At 40.9% G+C, this 23,792-nt stretch overlaps 1 protein-coding gene across 1 annotated transcript in view; it reads right to left on the reverse strand.

The window, feature by feature from the left end:
* setd1ba (SET domain containing 1B, histone lysine methyltransferase a) overlaps positions 1–23,792 on the reverse strand; it is a 165,972-nt gene that overhangs the window by 12,816 nt on the left and 129,364 nt on the right. The window contains exons 8-14 of the mRNA XM_070887813.1: positions 21,736–21,918; positions 14,672–14,759; positions 13,782–14,017; positions 12,740–12,797; positions 11,119–11,397; positions 7,223–8,908; positions 825–991 (exon numbers count right to left, since the gene is read on the reverse strand). Coding sequence (XP_070743914.1) covers positions 825–991; positions 7,223–8,908; positions 11,119–11,397; positions 12,740–12,797; positions 13,782–14,017; positions 14,672–14,759; positions 21,736–21,918 — 2,697 coding nt within the window. The remainder of the gene's footprint in view (positions 1–824; positions 992–7,222; positions 8,909–11,118; positions 11,398–12,739; positions 12,798–13,781; positions 14,018–14,671; positions 14,760–21,735; positions 21,919–23,792) is intronic.

Raw genomic sequence — 23,792 nt, forward strand, 5'->3', positions numbered from 1 at the left:
ATTTAAAACTCATACACTGGTAAAAGCAGGCCTTACACCTGCTTTTACTAAGCATAAGAAGTTCGCTGGGCAGTAATTGGGCAAATAGCCTCTCCATCCGCGGATGCCCCTTTCCTGGGGATGCGGTGGATCTGTCAAGAAGATTCCTGACAGTTCGCAAGTTCCGGGTTTTAGCGCATGGGGGCCGCAAATTACGGACCATTATATTCTGAAAGGTCCCAACTACTAAAGTGCATTTATATATTATGGTAAAATTTTCATTTACTTTCAACAATATTATCGATTCAGAAGAGCTATACAGTTGAGCCAATGATTCTTTGTAACAAGGTACTGAAACTAAATTCACTGGATTGTAAACATTAACAGCATAAAGCTGAAAATCTCAAAGCACGGAATGTTTAAGACCACTGAACATGTACAGATCTGGCTGAAAAAAATTAAGTGCAAATTTAACTATCTACCTTCACACATGTCTGACTTATCAAATCCCATGACCCTATTGAAAACAGTTAAAATAAGCTTAAAGATGACGCATTCATTTAGTCCCATTCACACAATAACACACTATAGTCTTGATCAAAGAAGTTTAGCTTCAATGCATCCAACACCAAAATAAAAGCAAAAAGATGGAAGATAACCACCATTTTTTGCACCTTCAAAAAATAAACATTATTGCATGAATTCTAAAGTGGCGTCAGACTTCAATCTTGGACTTCAGATGCCAATCAAGCTCAGATAAGAAAAAACCCAATGGCAAATATTAAGGAATCGAAATCCTAATTTCAAATTTTGCCAACAACGTTTTTTCTGCTCAGCAATCTTACTTGTGTGTCAGCTGGTGGCTCATCAGCTAACTCGCCACTGATGTTGAGGTATTTCGCTTTGTCCTTCTTACTGATCTTGTAATAGCCTTCACTGCGGGCACAGCCTGTGACATGCTCCCTCATTCCGTCTTCCTTTTTCTTTTTCTTAACCGTTAAAATATTGGTATGTGCAAGGTGTTAAGGAGAAATTTTGAAGTATTTCCAGACATATCAAGCAAAACGTAGCTTTATAACCAAAAAGATTACACTTAAAACAGTGAGCTTTTCTCATTCTTCCTTCAAAATAAAAGTAACAAAATTATATCAAGTACCCTGTATCGTCAATGTAAAGTGTGCAAACTGAAACAAGTCAAGTATTTTCCTGCAAAATGCATTAAAAACATTAGTAGGAATGTTACATAAGGATATTAATACATTTTTTTATTGCATATTACAAATTTTAATTCTATTCTATGTAATAACAGATTTCCCATGACACTGCTCATTGTGAGTTGGAGGTTAGGCTATTTTATATCAATATGGGTGCTTGTGTCATGATGGGAAAAAAATCAGCTGACTCATTTACAGCGACTAAATAAGCCAAATACCATTTTTATTAATTGGTATCCAGGGATTTTTATTAGGGTTTTAGAGATCAAATTCTATCACTGTCCATTATTCTGTGAAAATCATAAGCCTTTATTTATATTTCTTTATCCATATATTTTTTTTTTGAGTTAAATATCTAATATTTAGCAGTAGTGCATACGAGGAGTGGGGTTTACTTGTACTGGAGATGGTTTTACATTTTGGTAGTGCTGGGATGGTGCTGTGATTTGAGAATAATGGAGGATCACCCTTAGCTTTAGAAGCACTGGAGTGGGTCTTGGGGTTTGGCAGCATAGGGGAAACCTTTGGTCTGACATCACTGTGGAGGGGGATGCAATGTTTGGCAGACCTGGTGGGTGGAATGTAGAGTTTGACTCATTGGTGGATTCCTGGTATCTGTATTAGTGAGCGGGGGCAGGACTTTGGCCTGACAGCACCATCCCAAGACATGCAGCACTGGTTCGTAACTTTCTAAAAGATTTCTGCAAGCATTAAAATTAGTGTTTACTGATTGGTTGCTGGAAGTGTATGGCTGCATTCCTGCCACTTTCACTATCTGTCTCTCTCCAGGTCTCAGTCTCTCCCACTCTCTTCTGTTTCTGCCTCTCCGGAATTAGAATGTTTACATTTTCTAACCATTAACATAACACAGATGATAATCAGAGGTTTTCTGTTTGCTTCCAAAATTCAACTAATATATGTTAAAACAAACTAAAATTAGGATGAGGAAAGATAATGTGTGTGTGTGTATATACACCATTCAGCCTAATACACTTTCTAAACTTTACTTTATAAAACCAACCAAAACTGCAACAGTGTGTGATCAGTACAAGCTGTTATTTCTCTCTCTTACATGTACAGGCAGGAGCTGTTTAAAAAATAATCAATACATATTTTATCTGAACGCAAAATACTGCCAATGCTGGAATCTGAAATAAAAACAGAAAATGCTGCAAATCTCAGCGGGTCAAAGCAGCATCTGTAGAGAGAAAAAAAAGTTAACATTTCGGGTCGATGACCCTTCGCCAGAACTGATGAAGGGTTGTCGACCCGAAATGTTAACTCTGTTTTTCTCTCCACAGATGCTGCCTGACCCGCTGAGATTTCCAGCATTTTGTGTTTTTATTTAATATTTTATCTGAATTAAGCTTTTGAAATCTGTCCTCTACCTTTATTTCACATTATTTTCAATAGCAAACAAATAGATTTTGTTCGTGACTGAGAGGTCCATTATTTGGCTAGCTTAGAATGGATCATGGGAAAAATTGCACAAATGCTGGACTTTAACTAACAGCTTTGAGCAAAATTAAACCTAGATTTTGGGGGGCGTCTGGGAGGCTCGGGCCTTCAAATAAGAGCTTTGAAGATAGTTTTAAAGGCACAAAAGACAATTCAATAGATAAATATAATTAAATTATTGTAAAATATTAAATGTTTCCTTTGTTTAAAACTTTTTTTGAACATCAGTTATGGAGAAAAAAGCAGATGAAATTAAAAAAACATTTATGAAGCATTTTGACTAGTTTGATTGGTTCATTATCAAACCATGATGGTGTAATGTTTACATACAGTTTTCCTCAAAATGTTGAGATGCTTAAGATTGCATTTCCTATTATAAATATTGACATGCTTAGATACAAGTTTTCCCCGTTAGGAAGGTTTACATCGGCAGTTTGCTCATAAACATTGACATAAAAAATGTAACAGGAATTAATGGAAGTGTGCACCATATGCAAGATTTTTAATAACATATTAGCAGATTGCCTGTGGCAATGCTCACAGTTGGTCCAAGGTTTTATAAGTATAGCAGTGTGATGCCAATTAGTACAACCAGAAATACTGACTTATCAGCATTAGGGTGGGTAGCTTTGGAACCATTGGAAGGGGGCATAGGTTTTGGCATTACTGGAATGGAGTTTCAGGGTCTGGCATTATTTTGAGGGGTTCCATGTCCTAGCAGCACTGGAATTGGGTCCTAGCAGCACTGAAGAGAGAAGTTCTTGTAATGTGGCTGCAATTCCTGGGATCAGGGAGAACTGGGAATGTGAATACAGAGGGGCTCCTGAGATCTTGGGAATGGGGAGTGGAAGTCGAGAGAGGGGGCCCCTGAGGTATAGCAGGGTTGGGGACCAGAGTCTGCCAGTATGTCCAGAGTCTGACAGTATTGGAATTGTTAGGCTATGACCATGCTGGAAAGGTGTGAGGGAGGCTGGGAGCAAGATTTAGCAGTCTTGTGGGGGGCGTGTGGCCCAGGAAAGTGGGTAACAAACTGCCATTGGTCCATTTCAAACCATCAAGGCCCAACCCCTTGCTGTATTCCCAGCCATTAGCTTCCACCTGATCCAGCTGCAGCCTGTTTTTGTGCCATCATGTATATGCCTCCTGCCCCTGCCTATCACTTTTCCCATTGTCAGCTGATTTCTGCCTTTAGATTCCTACTTTAAAACAATGGTGTCCAATACATTAGCCACATGTGGTTAATTGGGAATTTAGATGTGGCTAATTGCATTTTCCGATTAGTAAATAAAAAATGAGTAATAGACATCATTGTTGAGTGTGTGATCTTAATTCTCATGTTCACATGATAGTATACTTTAATCATTTTGTGCGACTGTTGATAAAATGGCAAGATGAAAAGCATATATGAGTGTTTAAGTAAATATAAATGTGAGTGTATTCAAGATGTTTTCTACTAAAATGAGTGCATGTGGCTGAAGCGGTATCATCGTAGCCACACCTGCGCTTAGTCAGCAATTTCTACTGAACAACACTGGTTTAAATCACTTAAGGGTAAATGTTCTGCTTTCTTAAAATTAATAGTTGGTAAATAATGGACTGGGGTGTGCAATTTACCCTTTGTTCCTCTGGTAGTCTTTAAAACAACATTTTTCATAAATAAACAACAATTATTTTGTAAAATGTACAAAGGTTCATCATTTACACTGTTTGTTAGTCTCTAATTAAATAAATCCTTAAGCCTCAAAAATGGTTCAAAAGGGAGAATTTTTAAACTGAATTTTCAAATGATAAAGAGGAATTCCATTCTTTATAAATAATCGGTCTTCTTTTCGAACCATCAACAAAGTAACCACGTTTACTGTATGTCTGTGAACAGTTCATCATAGAAAATCAGTTTAATGTGAGGCTAGCCCAAAATAAAGGTTTAAGAATTTAATCTCCAGTTTCTTTCAAAGTCTTTTGGAAAAAGGAAAGAAATCCTCAAATCTGCATGAGATGAGGGACACATCCTGCTACCCGTCAAGTTTCAATGTTAAATGTTGACATAGGCAGTTTCAATGTTAAATGTTGAAATAGAAGGTCGAACTCATAATTGTTAAACAAGAAGTAAGGTTTATGAATAGAAAGTGTGTTTCATAATATTTTAAATATCTAGATAGATATAAGGAGCTGGTAGGGAGGCCTATGTGTATGTTAAGCCAATTAAGATGTAATGCAATTATTGCTTTCAGATCTTCATTGAAAGAAATAAAAACATATGTTTAAATGGTATATGTAATTTTTCAAGATAGATTATAGACAGCTGTAAATGTGGAGTTGACTTAGGGTATTCACCATAGCAGTGATTGTTGCATTAATTACTCAATTCTAATATTTAAGCTCTATGGCCCCAAGTTTCCACACGCGGCAAAACAGGTGCCCCTCCGAGCTGGGTGCCCGTTTTTCGCGCCGAAAACGGCGCCTGAAAAAAAACGCGGTATTCTCGAGTGCCTTGCAGCTCGATGTCTGCTTGACGCGGCGCACAGGGGGCGGAGCCTACCACTCGCGCCGATTTTGTAAGTAGGAGGGAGCGGGTACAATTTAAATGCGTTTTTTTGGTGCCGGCAACCCTGCGCGTGCGCGTTGGAGCGTTCGCGCACGCGCAGTCTGAAGTAAACATTGGCACTCGGCCATTTTAAAAAGTGCTGCAGAAAAAGTGAAAATTTGTTTACTGAACCCTTGCAAAGGCTTGCATTTTAATTTTCTTGATATTTCTGTGTGTGAGGGAATGCATTCTGTAATTAAAGATAGACTGTGATAAACGGGACACATGCACTTGTTTGAGACTATTCAAATTTTTTGTAGCTGTTCAATTTTTAAAATTTTTTAATAAAACCACATTGCCCTTCCATGATGAGCACTGAGGCTTCTTGCAGTTTTCTCCCCCTGTCGTCCATCGGGCCCGACGGCAAACGGCTGCCTGAAGCACTCAGGCTTCTTGCAGCTTTCTCCCTCCCCCTGCCATCGGTCGGTCCCGACGGCAAACCGCTGCCTGAAAGGCCTGCCTGAAGCACTTTCACACAGGTAGGAACATGATTTATTTAATCTATTCTTTGCTTATAAATTTTTATTCAGGTTGGATTTATTTGTATAATATTTGTATAAGTATAACTAAGGATTTATTGTCGAATGTAATGACTTCCCTTCCCGCCCCCTCCCCCCCCACCTCGTTCCGGACGCCTAATTTGTAACCTGCGCCTGATTTTTTAATGTGTAGACAAGGTTTTTTCAAGCCTACAAAAATCTTCACTTGCTCCATTCTAAGTTAGTTTGGAGTACGTTTTCAATGTGGAAACTTTCAAATCAGGCGTCAGTGGCCGGACACGCCCCCTTTTGAAAAAAAAAATTCTGTTCAAAAGTGAAACTGTTCTACCTGACTAGAACTGCAGAAAACTTAAATGTGGAGAATTGCGATTTCTAAGATACTCCGTTCTCCACCAGTTGCTCCTAAAAATCAGGAGCAAATCATGTGGAAACTTGGGGCCATTAAGTGCACAGCTATTGCAAAAAGTATAAAGAATTTCATATTGTGCTGCTGTAGCATTAAACACTGCCAAAATGGTCCAATATTTACAATGGCCAGTTTCTGCTTTGCAAAGGTTTATTTGTAATGCAGCAAAAAGAAGGGAGCATTAATGAAGACTGGTGAAATGCAAAAACTGTAAATCGGAAACAAAAACAGAAAATGCTAGAAACACTCAGGTCAGGCAGTATCTGTGGAGAGAACAGACAAATTATTTATTTTGAAATGGAACAAGAATCTCAGAAATTATTTACTCCTGTACACACCATAAATGCCTCAGAATATCCAATGTTTAACAGTTTAACAAATTGATGCGGCCCTTTTCAATTTTCTCCACTTATTTTGTCTCTTCCAGTCAGTGGGATTTCTGGCTGATTTTTTTTCTTTGCTAGTTTAGAGTAGTTGAGACTAACTATGGGATGGGCTGTACAGCAGCCAATTCAGTATAGACCAGGGATCAAACGTGGGATATTCTTGGTATAAATGGCTCAGTCCCACATTAGAAAGTGCATTTTTCAAATCGTCCATTGGAGGCCGGGTTAACGTTTCTACTTCAAATTCCACATGCACTCTGAATTTTTCCCACTTGCTCAATGTTGTACAAGCATAAATGTGTGGCCTAATGTGCGTGTGCGCATTGGAAAAGCTAATCAACATGGGATATTGTGAGGCACTACTGTGTATAGGAATAAATAATTGGAAGTTTCCTGTTCTTTTAAAAGCAGGCTCGAAGGGGTGTATGGCCTACTACTGCTCCTATTTCTTATGTTCTTAACTAACTAAAGAATCTGTAGAAGAGAAAGAATTATAATGCTGAATTATTTTCCATTAATTAACTCTCCCATTTATCACTAGCACAAAGAAAGTTAAGCATCAGACATAATTGACAATGACCTGTAATGTACCTTACAGTTCTCTTGTCTCAAAAAGACAAAAGAAGTGACCATGTTCAAGAAAAGTTGTTTTGGCATAGATGGCACATAATGAGCATCATAATCGCAAAGGATATAAGGATGATGGACCCAAAGTGTGTCATTCAGACAGTCCATGCAATTGTCCTGCAGAAGCATTCTATCATAGGTAATCTTCATGAATTTAATATCTTCCTCATCCATTCCTTCATTCCATATGTCATACAAAATGGTCATCTCCTCAAATTCAGAGCGAGGTTTAAATAGTGACCTAGGTGGTGAAGATTCAGATGATAGAATATCATCATACCTCTCTTCCTCATGTTTTTTCCTATGCCTTCGAGTCCATCGTTCTCTAAATTTAGCTTTTTCTTGTTTATCATCTTCATCATCTTCATATTCATCCTCCTCATCTTCAATTTTGATCTTCATCTGCAGTTCTTTCAAAGCCAACCTGTCAGAGTCTTTTAGTTGCTTTTCGCTTCTACAGTCACAAGCCGTTTCGGTGTTATTTACAGCACTTTCCTCCGAAGAAGGTTTGACCTTCTGTAAGTAGACATCTTCCCTAAAGTCTAATGTAACAGCTGCTGGGTCTTTCACACCAAACTGATCATCACCACGCTGACTACAGAGTTCTTTAGTAACATCAGCTTCAACTGCGTTGGCCTGCAGAAGAGGCTCCAGCTTATTGGCAACTTTAACCGTTGGTTCCTCTTTTAATTGTGAATCAAAAGTGGGGACTGGTGGTTGACACACCTGTTTTTCTTTTGCATAGCTGGTCTTATGATGTGGGATCTTTTGGTTTGGAACACTGCTGAGAGGTAAAGAAGGTGCTGGTTCTGAAATGATTAATGCTGATTTAGTTTCTGGTTTGTTTTCCTCTTCCAATTTTTCTCTGTTATTTGGCACTGTTGTGAGTGTTATCAATGGACTTGAAGCAGAATTGGGCGATAACCCAAGGTCCATTGGGAAATTAGGAGGAGTAATAAATGTGACAGGCAGAGGAAGGGAGGATTGTAGCAAGCTATTCACGCTTAGCAATGGGGAAGGCTCCTTATGCATTAGATTTTCTCCTTCTCTGTCCAGTGAAGGTTTTTTGGATGCCAATAATGGAGATACAGCAGTGTCAGGGGTAGCAGCAGAAAAGTTAAAATCTCTGCCTGGAGTGCGAGGAACTCCAGAATTGACACCAGGTGACTGAGATGGATATGTAAATGGACTGCCAGGAATATGAGGTGAACTCGGAGTCAAGCTGTTCCCTGTTAATGGTCCTTCACTTCCTGGTGTCTGCGGAATTGTCTCAGTGCTCAGGGATGTTGTAAGACCTTTCACAGAATCAGCCAGAAAATCACGCCCAGGAGTTCTTGGTGGACCATCTTCAGAAGCTGTTTTCACCAAAACTGGATGTTCAGGTTTGGGCGATCTAATGACTACAGGAACCTCCTGTCTGCCTGGTATTGGAGGAATTGCTGGTATAGACATAGATGGTTTTGCAAGGGATGACATGGAAGTGTCAGTGTCAGAATGGATTAAGATTTCTCTGCCAGGTGTGCGTGGAAGACCATCATCCTCATCTGCTGTCGGTGAGGTGAACTTCATTTTATTACGCATTTCTGCATCACTGTCATCAGACTTGTTGAGAACGCTGCCTTTAATAACGGACAGAACAGCAAAGGCTCCTGTTGGAGTGGGTGGCCTGAGAGTTCCAACATCGTCGGCAGTGTCTACCTTTTGAGACTCAACTATTTCAGGTTCCAATTCAATTTCTGGCTCAGGCTCTTCTTCTGCAAGAAAGGTCAATGCAACACTCAAATAAAAAACTTAACAAAACTGCCTATGGATTTGGGACATTCCCAAGAAATATAACCTCTCTTCAATTCTCCCTCCTATCACAGAATCATACAGCACAGAAGGCGGCCATTCGTGCCTGTGCTGGCTCTCTGAAAGAGCTACCAATTAGCCCCACTCCCTTGCTCTTTCCCATACCCCTGCATATTTTTCCTTTTTAAGTAGAGATCCAATTCCCTTCTGAAAGTTACTATTGAATCGGTTTCCACCACCCTTCTCAGGCAATGTATTCCAAATCGTAACAACTCGCTGGGTCAAAAATAATCCTCATCTCCTTGCTTGCTTTTTTTCCCCAATTATTTTAAATCTGTGTCCTCTGGTTACCGACCCTCCTGCCCATGGAAACAGTTTCTCCCTGTCTATGCTATCAAAACCCCTCGTAATTTTGAGCACCTCTATTAAATCTCCCCTTAACTTGCTCTGCTCTATGTTGAACAATTCCAGCTTCTCCAGTTACATCATCAGGTCTACAGCACAGAAACAGGCCATTCGGCCCAACTGGTCGATGCCAGCGTTTATGCTCCACACGAGCTTCCTCCCACCCCTCTTCATCTAATGCTATCAGGATACCCTTCTATTCTTTTCTCCCTCATGTGTTTATCTAGCTTCCCCGTAAATGCATCTATGCTATTTGCCCCAACTACTTCTTGTGGTAGCGAGTTCCACATTCTCACCACTCTTTGGGTAAAGAAGTTTCTCCTGAATTCCTATTGGACACAATATTAGTAACTATCTTATATTTATGGCCCCTAGTTTTTGAGTCCCCTAAAAGTGGAAACATCTTCTTTATGTCTACCGTATCGAACCCCTTCCTCATTTTAAAGACTCTATCAGTTCAAAATAACCATTTTGGAATAATTTTATTAAGCCATAAATTTATATCTAATCATTAAAGATAGCATTGAGTACATCCCTAGAACACTAATTCAATTAACCGACAAATTTAAATTTGACAAAAGTACCACCACTTTCTCTTTTATTTCATACTCATTTTCAGTACTTAATGAGCAGCATTGCAATCTTTCCAGGTAACTGAAACCTCTCATCCCCGGTATCATTCTAGTAAATCTCCTCTGCACCCTCTCCAATGCTTTGATGTCCTTTCTAAAGTGTGGTGCCCAGAGTATTAGAAACAATACTCTAGCTGAGGTCTAACCAGTGATTTATAAAGACTTAGCATAACTTCCTTGCTTTTGTATTTTATGCCTCTATTTATAAAACCCAGGATCCTGTAAATATTTTAATAGCTTTCCTGAATAGACTGATGATCTTGCTGGGATATGATTCTTCACAGTGATCAGTTCAATCCAGTCTTCACCCAACATTCTTCCAGCAAGGGTGGCTGAAGAGCGATCAGGGATTGGGAACTCAGAAATTTTCTGTTCCATAGCCCAGAGGCACTACAGCTAATTGTGTGCATGCTGCTGTCCTGGCTGAGGTCAGCTAACATAGTGTAGCGGCGGTTGAACCTGGGACCTTAATAGCCTGTACAGCTCAAGATCCTTAAATCATCAAGGAAGCTTGATTTTAAACTATCAACAGTTTTGATTATACATATTTATCCAAGTTGCAAGGGAAATTTTGCTCATGTACAATTTAAATTGAGTTTAACTCTATGTTCATGCAATAAAACCTGGTTTTAAAATGAAGGGATTTGTTCCTTTCTGTGGTCTTCCAATGCCATGCATCAGATCTGTCCAAGTGGGCAGGCATGCAACCTCTGCTTGTGCCACTCCGAACAAGATGATAGGAGGTGCATAGTAATAGCTTGGGGTGAATCTCTCAATTGATTTCCTCTTCTATCTGTGGGGAAGCATTTGGTCTCTACCTGGCATACTCATATGATGGCACAGTGGGGATTGTATGTAGAATCATGGGCAGGAATCTGTCCATGTTCAACCACTCAATACAAGCATGTCGCACCACCAGGATACACTACAGAGCAATCCTTTAAACAGCTGTCCCAGTGATAAGAATGAAAGTGTTGCCACAGTATATTACTGAGGGGACACTTCTAATGTTTTGTAATAACATTGATAACATCTGAGGATTGACAATTAAAGTTTTGCAACAATTGGATTTGCAAAAATATTGCAGAGTTTGATTCCTAATTGTAACAGGGTATTAAGTATGCAGTTATCTCTACCTGGAGCTCCTTCTGGTGATGGAGCAGATTTTAAGTCTGGCTCTTTTTCTGCTGGAGCTTCATCTGTAATATTATCATTCAGGACATCGACTATCTCTGCCTCTTCATGGGCAGCTTCTTCTGCCTCTACCGCAGCCCCTCTTAATAGTGGCTCTTTTTCCTTCTCTTCTTCCTCCTCCTCCTCATCCTCCTCGGAGCTAGATTCATATTCTGAGGATTCATCACTGTCATCTGAATATTCCACTTCCACTTTGGATGAGGTAACACTGATCGCTTCATCTGCAAACATAAGAATTTCAATATGTTATTTGCAGCATCAAATCATGTAAATCAGGAGGGAAATAAAAGGCACAATGCAATAATATAAAGAAAAAATAGCGACTTTCACGACCTCAGGACGGCCAAAACACTTTACAGCCAATTAGATACTTTTGAAGTGTAGTCACTATTGTAATGTAGGAAATGCAGCAACCAATTTGCACATAGCAAGCTCCCACAAACAGCATTGTGATAATGACCAGATAATGGGCTATATTTTCGGGTTTTGGGGTGAAAACGGTAGCGATACGTGAAAATTACCGTTTTCGCACCGCTACCAATTTTAGGCTGACGCTCGGCCTTTGGGGTCCATTGCACAATTATTCGCGGCGCAAAACGCAAGTTTCACCAACTTTAGTGTGGGGTCGTTTGCGCTGCGAGAGGGGCCTTGGGAGAGCGGGGGGAGGGGGGGGAAATCAAAAATCATTCCAAAAACATTACCAAGACCCTTAACTAACTAATCGCTGCAAAAAAAATTAAGAAAAACTTTAACTTACCTTTTTTGTGGGTGCTCTAACTTACCGCTGCTGGCAGGGTTGCACCAACAGGTTTTACCTGTCACTGTTCTGGGCGTGGCATAGGGGTCGGGAGTGTGCCGAAACTCGGACAGTAACGCAATCCACGCCGTTACACGTCTGATGCAGTGCGCCCCGCCGGTACTTCCCATCGCCACTGCAAACAGGTACCTGAGGATATCGCATGGGCTTTTGCAACGGAGGGTCAAATTGTGCCAAAAGCCCAGTCGCAAATCTCTCAAAAATTCAGCTCAATCTGTTTTAGTGATGTTAATTGAGGGATAAATATTGGCCAGGACACAGGGGATAACTCGCCTGCTAACAATGTGTTGCAAAACAGCACAATGTGAAGTTATTTTACCTCTAATTCGTTATATCTTTAGCACCAAGAGAGAAAATGAATACTCAATCAGAGAGCACAAATCTATACCTCTGTCACACACCTCCTAGCTGGTGGGACAACAGTGCCAATTAGAAGGTTATGGGCAGGCTGGCTGGCTGCCCCCTCGATAGGTGATATGGCAAATGACACCGGAGACCCAAAGTGGGAGAAAATACTTCTAGAATTTCACAACACTGCAACTAGGCATATTCAGGAACTATAAGGTCTCCACTGGAATGAAAAGTTGGCTCTCTCGCATTTCCTTATCCTGATTTTTCTGACGTGCAGGTCAACATAGAAGCATTAACATGAGGCTAAGCTCACAGTATTTTAAAGGTACTTATGTACTACAATCCAAATGTCATCTATCACCAGCTGCCAGTTTGTCACCTGATCAAAGCCTCACCTTCAGAGTCTAGCCCCTCCTTTTCACTGGTCTCAGCATCTGCTTCATCATCTTCCTCCTAAAAATGTTCAGTAAAATTAATTCAACACTAACGAGCAATGGCAGAAAATAATGACTGTACAACAGTCCACTGGGAACAAAAAATAATTTTATTCACATGGAGTTTTATGACACAGATGGCTACACAACTTTGGGATCTATTTATGGTGCATAGGTCAAACAATTATTCTTGATGTCTTTATATTGGTGTACTTTACACACAGTAAGGCTGGCACCTTTAGAATACCTGAAAGACGAAAACGGAGAGGGGGTTGGGGCACTGTCAATGTAAATAATTTTTTAAAAACTTACCTTCTGGAAATAATTACAAGTTAATACTTCTCTCTGCAAACTCATCATTTTGGGTGTCCGAAGCTCAACTGGAATCAGTTACAACTCCCATAAAAAACTACCTCTATTGGCAGATTAGCTGCTTTTGGGTGCCTGGTTGCTGATTAGAAATGGTAGAGACATGGATCTCAGAACTGGCTGAGTCTATGTACTCACTCATTAATAACGTTTCTCAGAATACTTTCACTCTAGATTTTCCTTTCACTCTATAACTGCTTTCTTCACCCATCAAGCCCGCAGTAGGTTACCTCAGCCCTCTGAAGGCTATGCTTGTAAAAATCAGCCAACGGGCTAGAAGTATATTGTACTGCAGAGTAATTACAAGCCATGCTAGAGACATCAAGTGGATGCAAGAGGCATTGCATTGCAGAAATACATTTTATTTAGCTGTGTTGCAGTCAAATGGACAGAACATTTGATTACAGATGAGTTAAGTCTTTTTCGACTGGACTTCAGTTTCAAGCTGTTTACAGACCTATCCTCTTGAAAATGGTCAGTTCTGTTCCAGGACACTCCCTAGAGAACAGAATACCATATTGTGGACCCTTCAAAAGGTTCAGTGAAAATGGTAGTCGACTGGCCTGGACAAGATTTTGTACCCTAGAATCCTCTGTGTTAACTTGTAATGTAAAACAATGAAGAACAAACTAACCTTTTCCGATGAAGCCTTTTCAGAAACCTCTTCTTCATCCTGTTCTTCCTCGTCCTCCTTCTCCGATGAGGATTCTTCTTCCTCCTTCCCAGAAGTTTCCTCTTCCTCTTCCCCTTCACTGTCTAGCTTTAATGGTTTTGCTGGTTTTCGCCTCTCAGTGACTGACTCCAAGTCTCTCTTGGATAATTCAGAAGAGTGACTGGCGACATCTGACACGTCTCGGTCGCGCTCAGACTCTGTTACAAGCGACGAAGAGTTGAAATGAGTATTCTGCATTGCAATAAACCCACACAGCCACTGCCCAGCCTCATAGTATTATAAATCTTCCCCAATATACTATCTTTTCAGAAAAGCCTTTATAATAAAAGTTGCTCATTTGTGACATAGTCTACTTTGTGACATAATGACTGAAATATTACCAGAGAACATTTACAGCAGATTACACAGAAATGTGTCTATGCAGTATGTATCATACAGAATATTTCATTCACAAACTGCATGAAGTTCACACCAACTAACTAATACAGGGCCTTTTACATAATGAAACAACCCAAGTGGGATATAGGGGGTGAAATAGCACTGAGCAGCAAGTGGGGGAGAAGCGGGGGAAGGTAAGTGAAGGCATAAAGGGGTAAAAGCTTTGAGAAGGTTTTTGAAGGTGGGGAAAGTAGCAGCAAAATGGAAGAGTTAAGAGTGGAATTCCAGAGTGCAGAGGCAGGATGGATGAGCTCTCTACAACCAGTGCTGGAGCAAGGTAGGGAAGACTATATAGGAGTAGCTCTGAAAATGTGTGTGTGAAGGCAGTTCCGGTACTGCAGTTTAATTTGTGTTTGTAAAATTGTAAATATTGTGTTTGGGCAAGTATTTAAATATATTAAATGTACACAAACCTTCATCGTCATCATCCAGTGGAGTAGATGGTCTAATTCTTTTCTGATCACCTGAGGAGGCAGAATCAGGTGGCTCTTTCCTCTTTACCTGAAAATTATTACAGAAACATAACATGACTGCTATCTTGAAATTCTCAGTAAATGATTAGTTTCAAAGAATCTGTCTATCAGTAAACATGGAGCTGCTATGGATTTTTGCCTGTGTGTCAAGATATAAATGTAGAAAAATAACTTCCGCATTTACGAGCTGCTGCACTGTAAACAGTCACTTTGAGCACTTCAATTTCATAGAGCAAGCTGTTAAGACTGGCCAATATGCCAGAGCATAGCAGCTGTTCTGGGCATCTTCAAGTTTCTAGTCAGCCTGTAAACAGTGCCTGTATGCTAACTAATGCCATGACAGCTATGGAAGTACAACTTTTATTATTACAGTTTACACACTATATAAGTGTTCTAAGTAAACAGCACTACAGCAGCCCCATGCCTTAACCATTCAAATGTAATAAAGACCAAGTGGTTTGTCTCACACTTGCCTTATGAAATGTTGGGATGAATGCGGCAGTGTTGGAGTACCCACAGGTAGTCTATTAAGGGGTGGCAGACATTGATTTGTCAGAAATTTTTAAATGGTGCCAATGCCACAAAATAAAGTGTCAAGGAGAGAGAAAAAATCCTCAGTATCAGTGGGACACCATTTTATTTGTGCAGGAACGGATCATAAACTCCAGCAGTAGCTTAATTTCAGGATGTCCCATAATGTTCCAAGTTGTTCCACAATTTGTCCCAGATTTAAACTGGCCTGTTGTTAAAAAGACTTCCTCACAAGTATATTTAATATGCTTCTCTGTGGAAACTCTTAATGGTGGTAAAAACATTGATTAAGACATTGAATCCAGGACTACATAGATGGAGAAACAGAATTAACTCTTGCAGTACTATAGTCAGGTTTACACGGACCACCGATGGGTCTGCTAGCTTGGCAGACTCTCTTTTGCATTTGACGTGTTTTTAACCTGATTGCATTTATGATATCTTGGCTTTTGATTGGAAAAATTGCCATTAAAACTGGCGCCCAGCCATTGAAAATGCATATTATTTTTAAAGTTGCAATCTCCAAAATGAATGGTGGAAACCAGGAGACAGGAATATAAATTTAAAGTTATTTTCTGAAGAAAAAAGTATGCCACAAGAAAAATAGATTAGGTAGGAAAAATGTTCGGTTAAAAAAAATGAGGCAAGAAAATGAGTGAATGTGAACACAATTGGAGTGCCGGAATTATTTTTTTTTTTAAAGTTGTGAATTAAAATTATATTTAAGTGATTATTTTACTGTATGGTTATTAGGAATTAAGCCATTTGTAATGTTTAAGAATCTTTATTATGTAATATTAATCTTTATTTCAACTTCACAGTGGCCATGCCAAGGGGCAAGCAGTTTAAGGGTTAATTCTGAAAAGCCCTTAATTGAAATTGATGGTAATATTCTTTACATGGAGGTTTGCTTCTCTTTTGGAGTTAAGGGATTATGAGTAAATCTTTTATATGTGAACAGTGTTTAAATCCACCTAAACAAAGTACAAAAGCAAAATACTGCAGATGCTGGAATCTGAAATAAAAACAGAATATGCTGGAAATCTCAGCGGGTCAGGCAGCATCTGTGGAGAGAGAAACAGAGTTAACGTTTCGGGTGGATGACTCTTTGTCAGAACAAAGTACCATTACTGCCTGAATGAACGGAACTCCAGACCAAATGTAAAACTGCTGGATTCTAGCCTTTGTCTGGCTGCATTTACATTGTGATATACTTCGCTGATTATAACAACATTTTTAGCAAGATTTCCCTGAGATGGGATGAGGAAAAGCTCAGTTATCTAGATCACATTCTAAATGGAAGTTTAATTTTTGTGATATGGTTTCACGGTTTTGAGGTTATGAAAAAGTTTAATAAGTTAGCAATCTGTATATCTGTGATGGTTTACACTAACTATAGTTACAGACGTTGGAAATTTTCACAGCAAGAGATTACAATCTTTAGGAATTGTATATTGCAATATTTTAGATAGCACTTTAATACAGGAACTAGAAAGTATTGGAAACTGCTGAAAGTCAAGAATGTTGGCAGATACAAGGTATGAATGGAGCACCAATAGATTGATCATTTTGTACAATAATTGGGAGTGTTTGAATTCTCTGGGCTGGAAATTCGCCAACCTTGCGTCCAGTTTTTTGATGATATTTCACCGTTTTTGGCAAAAAACGGCGAATTGGGAAATTCGGAGAAGTCTTGCACTCTTGGTTTTTAAGTAACGCTCGGGAGAGGACCACCAATGTGCAAGACTCGAAATAGTGCTTTCAACAAAAAAAATTTCGACAGCGCACCCGTATTTAGGACCCAAAAAAACGCCTGGGAAAAACCTGCATTGTAGCCCTTGTAACAGCGGTAGGTATGAAGACCTGCAAAAAAGTAAGTTAAAGTTTTTATTTTTTAATTCTTTTGCAGCGATTCGATAGTTAAGTGTCTTGTCAATGTTTTGTGATTTTTTTTTTTTTTGCAATGTTTGGGGGTTGTTTTCCTCCCTCCCTAGGCCCAGCTCGCAGCGGTATCGGCCTCGGAGAAAAGTTGCAGAAAATTCGCGATTTGCGCCACGAATCCTCGTGCAACGCCGATTTTTACCGCTGGGCTCATTTTATCCCGAATTTTAGGCCTCGTAGCGGTAGTGAAGTCAAAGCGGTATTTTTGGCGAAAAAATGCCGCTATAACCAAAAAACGAATTTCTAGCCCAGAGGTTTTAAAGAGTTGTTGTTACAGGAAATTGCACTGCAACATTTCTGCTGAAATATTTATCAGCTTGGGTGAGTCTGCTAAATGTTATTGCTTTAAAGCTGGTTTAATATCAGGGTTTCTGTTGGAATGGATGCTCCAAAGTACATGCCTAACGATTGGCTTTTATATTCAACATGGCAGTTGAATAGGAATCCACTGCAGACTCTTCAGTCATACTGCATGCAAACTACTTTATTAACGTAATCTTCAGATAGTGCCACGTATAAACAGCACAATCATTAAATCTAATTACAGTCTAACCTTACAGCCATTCTGTTAAAGATTAGGGACTTTTGTTTTCCAACAGAAACCTAGACAGGCTCATACTTGGAAGTCTGTGCATATTTGTTGTCCAGTATGTTGTTGTTATTTCTTGTTATATTTCTTGTTATTGGCAGTGCTACAAAATAAGAATTTGGATGGGATGGTCAAAAAAATGGGATCAGTGCTGACTGACCTTGGTGATATACTGCATGAGGTGTGTTTTTTCTGACATTTTATTCTGTCATTGCTTTACTTCAACAAATCTCATTAATTGTTCTTTGGGTCTGTTCTACAAAGCACTTTCCATAAAGAAGCCATCTGTGTATATTATTTTCTTTAAAATAAGACTGTATTGCAAAAGCCACTTTAAGTAATGATAATACTAGAGAACCTCTGTGCTATGGAAACTAGCCAGTTTGTATTCCAGAGCAGAAACCATAGCAGCCAGTATAACAGAGCAACAACTGTGCATGGTGTGGTTCTGGCCCTTGCACTTTGTCCAGTTCCTGGGAGAAAGTATTAACCATCAAGTTCAAAATTGTCTTGCTGGCCTGTGCAGGGGGCTAAGCTACTCAACCCATCAGTGCCGGGAGCACATGACTACTTCGGCCCCAGGCAGCAAAAATCCTTTGCGTTCATACGTGTTTATAGCATTAATGTCATCTCCTTTGCTGGGCTTTGGAGCACCTAATTTACTTTATCAGTCAAATGCTGAAGTTGAGATTCCCTTGAGAAGCACCACAAAACAGGAGCGCAGAGCAAACATGCCGTTCTTTTCTGGCATGCTGTAGATAGGAAAATAAACTAATCGACGTCTTAAGAGCTGCCATTGGATTTGTGGGCAACCATTCTGATGGAAAACTAAGCCATGTGGATGTGCAATAGAAACACAGAAAAATAGGTACAGGAGTAGGCCATTCGGCCCTTCGAGCCTGCACCGCCATTCAATAAGATCATGGCTGATCATTCCCTCAGTACCCCTTTCCTGCTTTCTCTCCATACCCCTTGATCCCCTTCACCGTAAGAGCCATATCTAACTCCCTCTTGAATATATCTAGTGAACTGGCATCAACAACTCTCCACAGGTTAACAACTCTCTGAGTGAAGAAGTTTCTCCTCATCTCAGTCCTAAATGGCCTACCCCTTATCCTAAGACTATGTCCCCTGGTTCTGGACTTCCCCAACATCGAGAACATTCTTCCCGCATCTAACCTGTCCAGTCCCGTCAGAATCTTATATGTTTCTATGAGATCCCCTCTCATCCTTCTGAACTCCAGTGAATAAAGGCCCAGTTGATCCAATCTCTCCTCATATGACAGCCCAGCCATCCCTGGAATCAGTCTAGTGAACCTTCGCTGCACTCCCTCAATAAGCAAGTACGTTCTTCCTCAGACTAGGGATTGAGAGAAATCCTGGAAAGGTAGTATAATATCGCTCTCCTGACACCAGTGCTGAAATAAAAAAATGCCGTCAAAAGTCACTGTTGCTGGTTCCCAAAGCACAAGCCTAATGCAGCCAGTGCCAACCCCATTGTAAATTTGCCAAGTTCACTTAATTTACGTCAGCAAGACCCCATTTAAAAAAAAAGTTGGGTCTTTGTGACAACCAGCATTAAACGAATCAGCATTTGTTTACTGGGGTTGATGCTGTCTATACATTTGAGTATTAACGTCACAAACACCCATCAACATCAGTGTAAAGCAGATTTAAATGTTCTATAAAAACGGCTGAGGTGTGGTCAACCCATCAATCTTGTCAAAGGAGCCATGAGAATAATTTAACACAACACTATAATGTGAAACCTTGCAACCATGGAATCTGGCAGCATTTTTATGGAAATCTAGGGGTCAAGTTTCGGCCTGAGTTGCTCCTATTTTTTTGGAGCAACTAGTTTAGAATGGAGTATCTTAGAAATTGCAATTCTCGGCATTTAGTTTGCTCCAGTTCTAGTGAGTTAGAATAGTTTCATTTTAGAACAGATTTTTTTTTCAAAGCCAGCCACTTACGCCTGTTTTGCAAGTTTAGGCAGAGAAAACTTACTCCAAACTAACTTAGAATGGAGTAAGTGTAGATTTTTGTACGCTCAGAAAAACCTTGCCTACACTTAGAAATCAGGCGTAAGGAAGAGAGATGGGGCGGGGGGGGCGAGGGGAAGGGACGTTTACAAACATGAAACACATCATTTTTACAAATAAAGAGCCATTATCAATAATAAATGATAAATAAATCAATAAATCAATCAAAAAAAAATATATTTTTTTTTTAAAGTTAAAAAAAATCAATAAATAAAAAAATTAAGTTTCTACTCACCAACTGCAGCACCGGGAGCCGTCCAACAGCGTGCTGGGACAGGCCCTCTCCCCCCCAGTGTCTCTCTGTCTCTGTCAGTGTCTCTCTCTCTCTGCCTCTGTCTGTCAGTGTCCGTGTTTCTGACAGCGAGGGGTGGGGTTTGGAGGGTGGAGGGGGGAAGGGGGTGAGAGAGGAGAGAGGGGGGGGGGGGAAAGAGAGGGAGATGGGGGGGGGGAAAAGAGAGTGAGAGGAGAGGGAGAGGGGGTAGAGGAGATGAGAGGGAGGGGGGAGGGGGAGAGGAGACGAGGGGGAGAGGAGACGAGAGGGAGAGGGGGGAGAGGAGACGAGAGGGGGGGGCGGAGAGGAGACGAGAGTGGGGGAGGGGGGGGAGAGGAGAGGAGACGAGACGAGAGGGGGGGGGGGCGAGAGATATGGGGGGGGGGGAAGAGGAGATGGGATCGGGGGGGGGGGGGAGAGGAGACGAGAGGGAGGGGGGGGGGAGAAGAGACGAGGGGGGGGGGGAGATGAGAGGGGGGGAGAGACGAGGGGGGGGGGGAGACGAGAGGGGGGGAGATGAGAGGGGGGGAGACGAGAGGGGGGGGTGGGGGTGGAAAGGAGCGGGGGGGGAAGAGGAGAAGGAGAGCGGGAGGAGAAAGAGGAGAGGAGGGAGGGGAGAAGAGGGAAGGAGGGTGGGGGGAGGCTGAACACGCCCGGCATCCTCTTGTCGGCCTGGCTTAAGACTTTGGGCGGGGCCCGCCCGCGCCGACGAAGCGGACCGGACCGGGAGCAGGAGCTGGGGGCGGGGGGGGGGGGGGGGCGGGAGAGAGCCAGAGCTGAACGGTGGGGTGGGGGAGCCGGACCGGGAATGGGAGCTGGGGGGGGCGGGAGCTGAATGGGGGCGGGGGGATGGGAGCCGGAGCAGGAGCTGAAGAGGAGGAAGGTCCAGTCCGATCTTCGCCGCTCCAGTGAGCCCATTCAGCCAGGGCTAGGGGCGGCGTGCTTCAGACACCTTCCACACATCCTCGGGGGCCCGAAGCTACTGCACATGCGCGCACACTCTAGCGTGCATATGCAGAGGTCCCGGCACTGTTTTCAGCGCCATGACCTAACTCCACCTCCCACAGCTTGTGCTGCGCTGTACTAAGGGCCTGGAACGTTCCAGCAGCAGGGAGAATACAGAGGTAAGTTTTAGGCACGGTTTTGAGCGCGTAAATCAGGCGTGGCACGCAGGGCTGCGCCGTTCTAGGCGCGGCCCGAAACTTGACGCCCTAGTGTTGGATTAGACAACAGTGAACAAGGCACACGCATATTCAAAGTTTTTTTTAGTGACAGTTCTGGCATGAGTTGAATTGACTAATTGGATATTTTGAAGCTAAAAGAGCCATTTCACCACTGCTTTTTTAAGCAGTTACAACACACACAAAAAATACAATGCTATCTTGAAGAGTCTACATAGTCTCTCCAGGGAAACCCCTCTGCTAAGCAGTTGTTACTAAAAATATCAGTCCAATTTATTTTCCAATGTTGCATGAAAGTATTTTCTTCAATTTATAAAAATGCTCTTGAAGGATTGAAATTAAAGCGAAAACTCATGTATCAAAAATATTTTATTTTGATATTGAAAATCTTCATGATATTGATTTAAAAAAAACACTTTTGTCCTGTGACGATGCTGTGTTTCCCTTACCTTAAAGGATGGTAATCGAATTGCACCCCTCAGACCCATGCCCAGTCCCATGCCTTCATAGCCAAGCCCTTCTCCTTTGGGCCAATTCTCCAACAGACATGTTGAAGCTGGAGCTGGTTCTTTAGGCTTTGCTCTCTCCTCATCTTTACTTTGATCTGCAGATTTTATTGGTGTCTGTGAAGCCTGTGGAAGAAGATGGTGACATTTTTTTTTAAATTACAAAATGTACACAAAAATACCAGACTGGGAACCAAAACCAAATGAAAATTCTGCAGTTGAATGTGAATTTAATCTGAAATTAGCAAAGCATATTATAATCTAAATAAGTAAACACTATCAGTATTACCAGCACATCGCACTTTTTTGGTTCCAATAAAATGAAGGTGAGCCTATATTGAACTTTCAATTGCTAAAACCAAAAGTTCCACATGACCATTTTATTGGGAAAGGACACACCCAGTCTGGAACATTAGCTGACTGATATGATTCTCTGAGTGTAACTATGTCAGGCTGTTGTTTGACTAGTATATGGGACAGTTCTCCCAACTCTGACACCAGTCTGCAGATGTTAGTGAGGGACGAACATGCAGGGTTGACTTGGCTGGGTGTGCCTTCATCATGTTCTTATTCAAAGGACTAGTAGTTCATCCCGTTTTATTCTCATTATTCTTTCGAGCGGTTTGATATAACTGAACGGCTTTCTAGACAGCTTCAGAGGGCAGCTAAGAGTTAACAATGTTGGTGTGGGACTGGAGTTACATGTAGGCCAGACAGAGCAAGAACGGCAGGTTTCATTCCCTGAAAGGACATCCATGCACCAGCTGGATTTTTACATCGCTTCATGGCCACTTTTACTGATACCAGCATTTTATTTTCACATTTTTTTTTAAACTGAATTCAAATTCTCAAAACTGCCATGGTGGAATTTGAATGTGTGTTCTCTGGATTATAAAACCAGGCTTGTGGATTATTAGTCCAGTAACATAACCACTGCACTGCCATACCCTATTGTTAATGTGATTAAGTGCCATTTTCTTTCTGATTTAGCTGAATGGGAAATCTTTAGCAATGTGCATTTTCCTCTTTCCCAAACAATGCTGGATTGAGAACATAATCCAATTTCCAGTCCATTTTTCTTGTGTTCCTTTGTTCATAAACTCTTATTTTAAATAAGCACCAAAAATATAAACTGCTTTACACACAAAGAAATAATGAACTAAAATGGAATACAGGAACTTTACACTTATAACAGACCAATGGAGAAATACCACATTGGTGCGTAAACGGTGATCTTTTGAGGTTCGGGAATAGGCACACTGTTGGAGGCATGTAGAGGGAGCTTTATTCTGCATATAACTGGACAATACCTGATTTGGGAGTACCTAACTCTAAATTAGAGAATGTTCCATTCCCCAGCACTAATGTTCCCCACATTGATATCTACTCTAGACCATCACTATGAATGAAAGTGAAGTGAAGAAGAATGCCAAGATTAAATATTTTAAAAAGTAGACAATACTGTACATCAAATGACAATTTAAAATACCAACAAATCTGATGTTTTATTACCTGCAAATCTAGCAACTTATGAGAGCAATCTTTTGCTAATTTTATACCAGTGCAACCAATATGCCGCTTTAATGGTAAGCATTTTGCCAGTAGCAACAGCAGAATCAATCCACTTCGTCATGCAGAAGGTCATGCACTGAGAAAACTCACAGACTTCTACACAAAAAGACATCGGGCTAGAGCTGAAAGCTTTATTTATGAAGTCCCTCATGAGCCCCTGAAGTAGATAAGTTGCTTGAAACCTGCAGAACCATTGGGAGACTCAGTGTTCAGTGAACACTCGACACAGCACTGCTGTAATCCTTTCGGCACATAACATCCTCTGATAATTTGGTGAAAACAAATTAGGGTCATTAATCAGTAAGGCTATTAGAGCAATGTCCAAAGACATTTAAACTGCTCAACACATGGCCAGTCAATGCTACTCTGCACACATTGCTCAGAGGAGAGAGGCATCAGTGTATATTTTAAAACTGAATTATCCTTAC

This window comes from Pristiophorus japonicus, chromosome 8 (genome assembly GCF_044704955.1).
Source record: "Pristiophorus japonicus isolate sPriJap1 chromosome 8, sPriJap1.hap1, whole genome shotgun sequence".
Taxonomy (NCBI): domain Eukaryota; kingdom Metazoa; phylum Chordata; class Chondrichthyes; family Pristiophoridae; genus Pristiophorus; species Pristiophorus japonicus.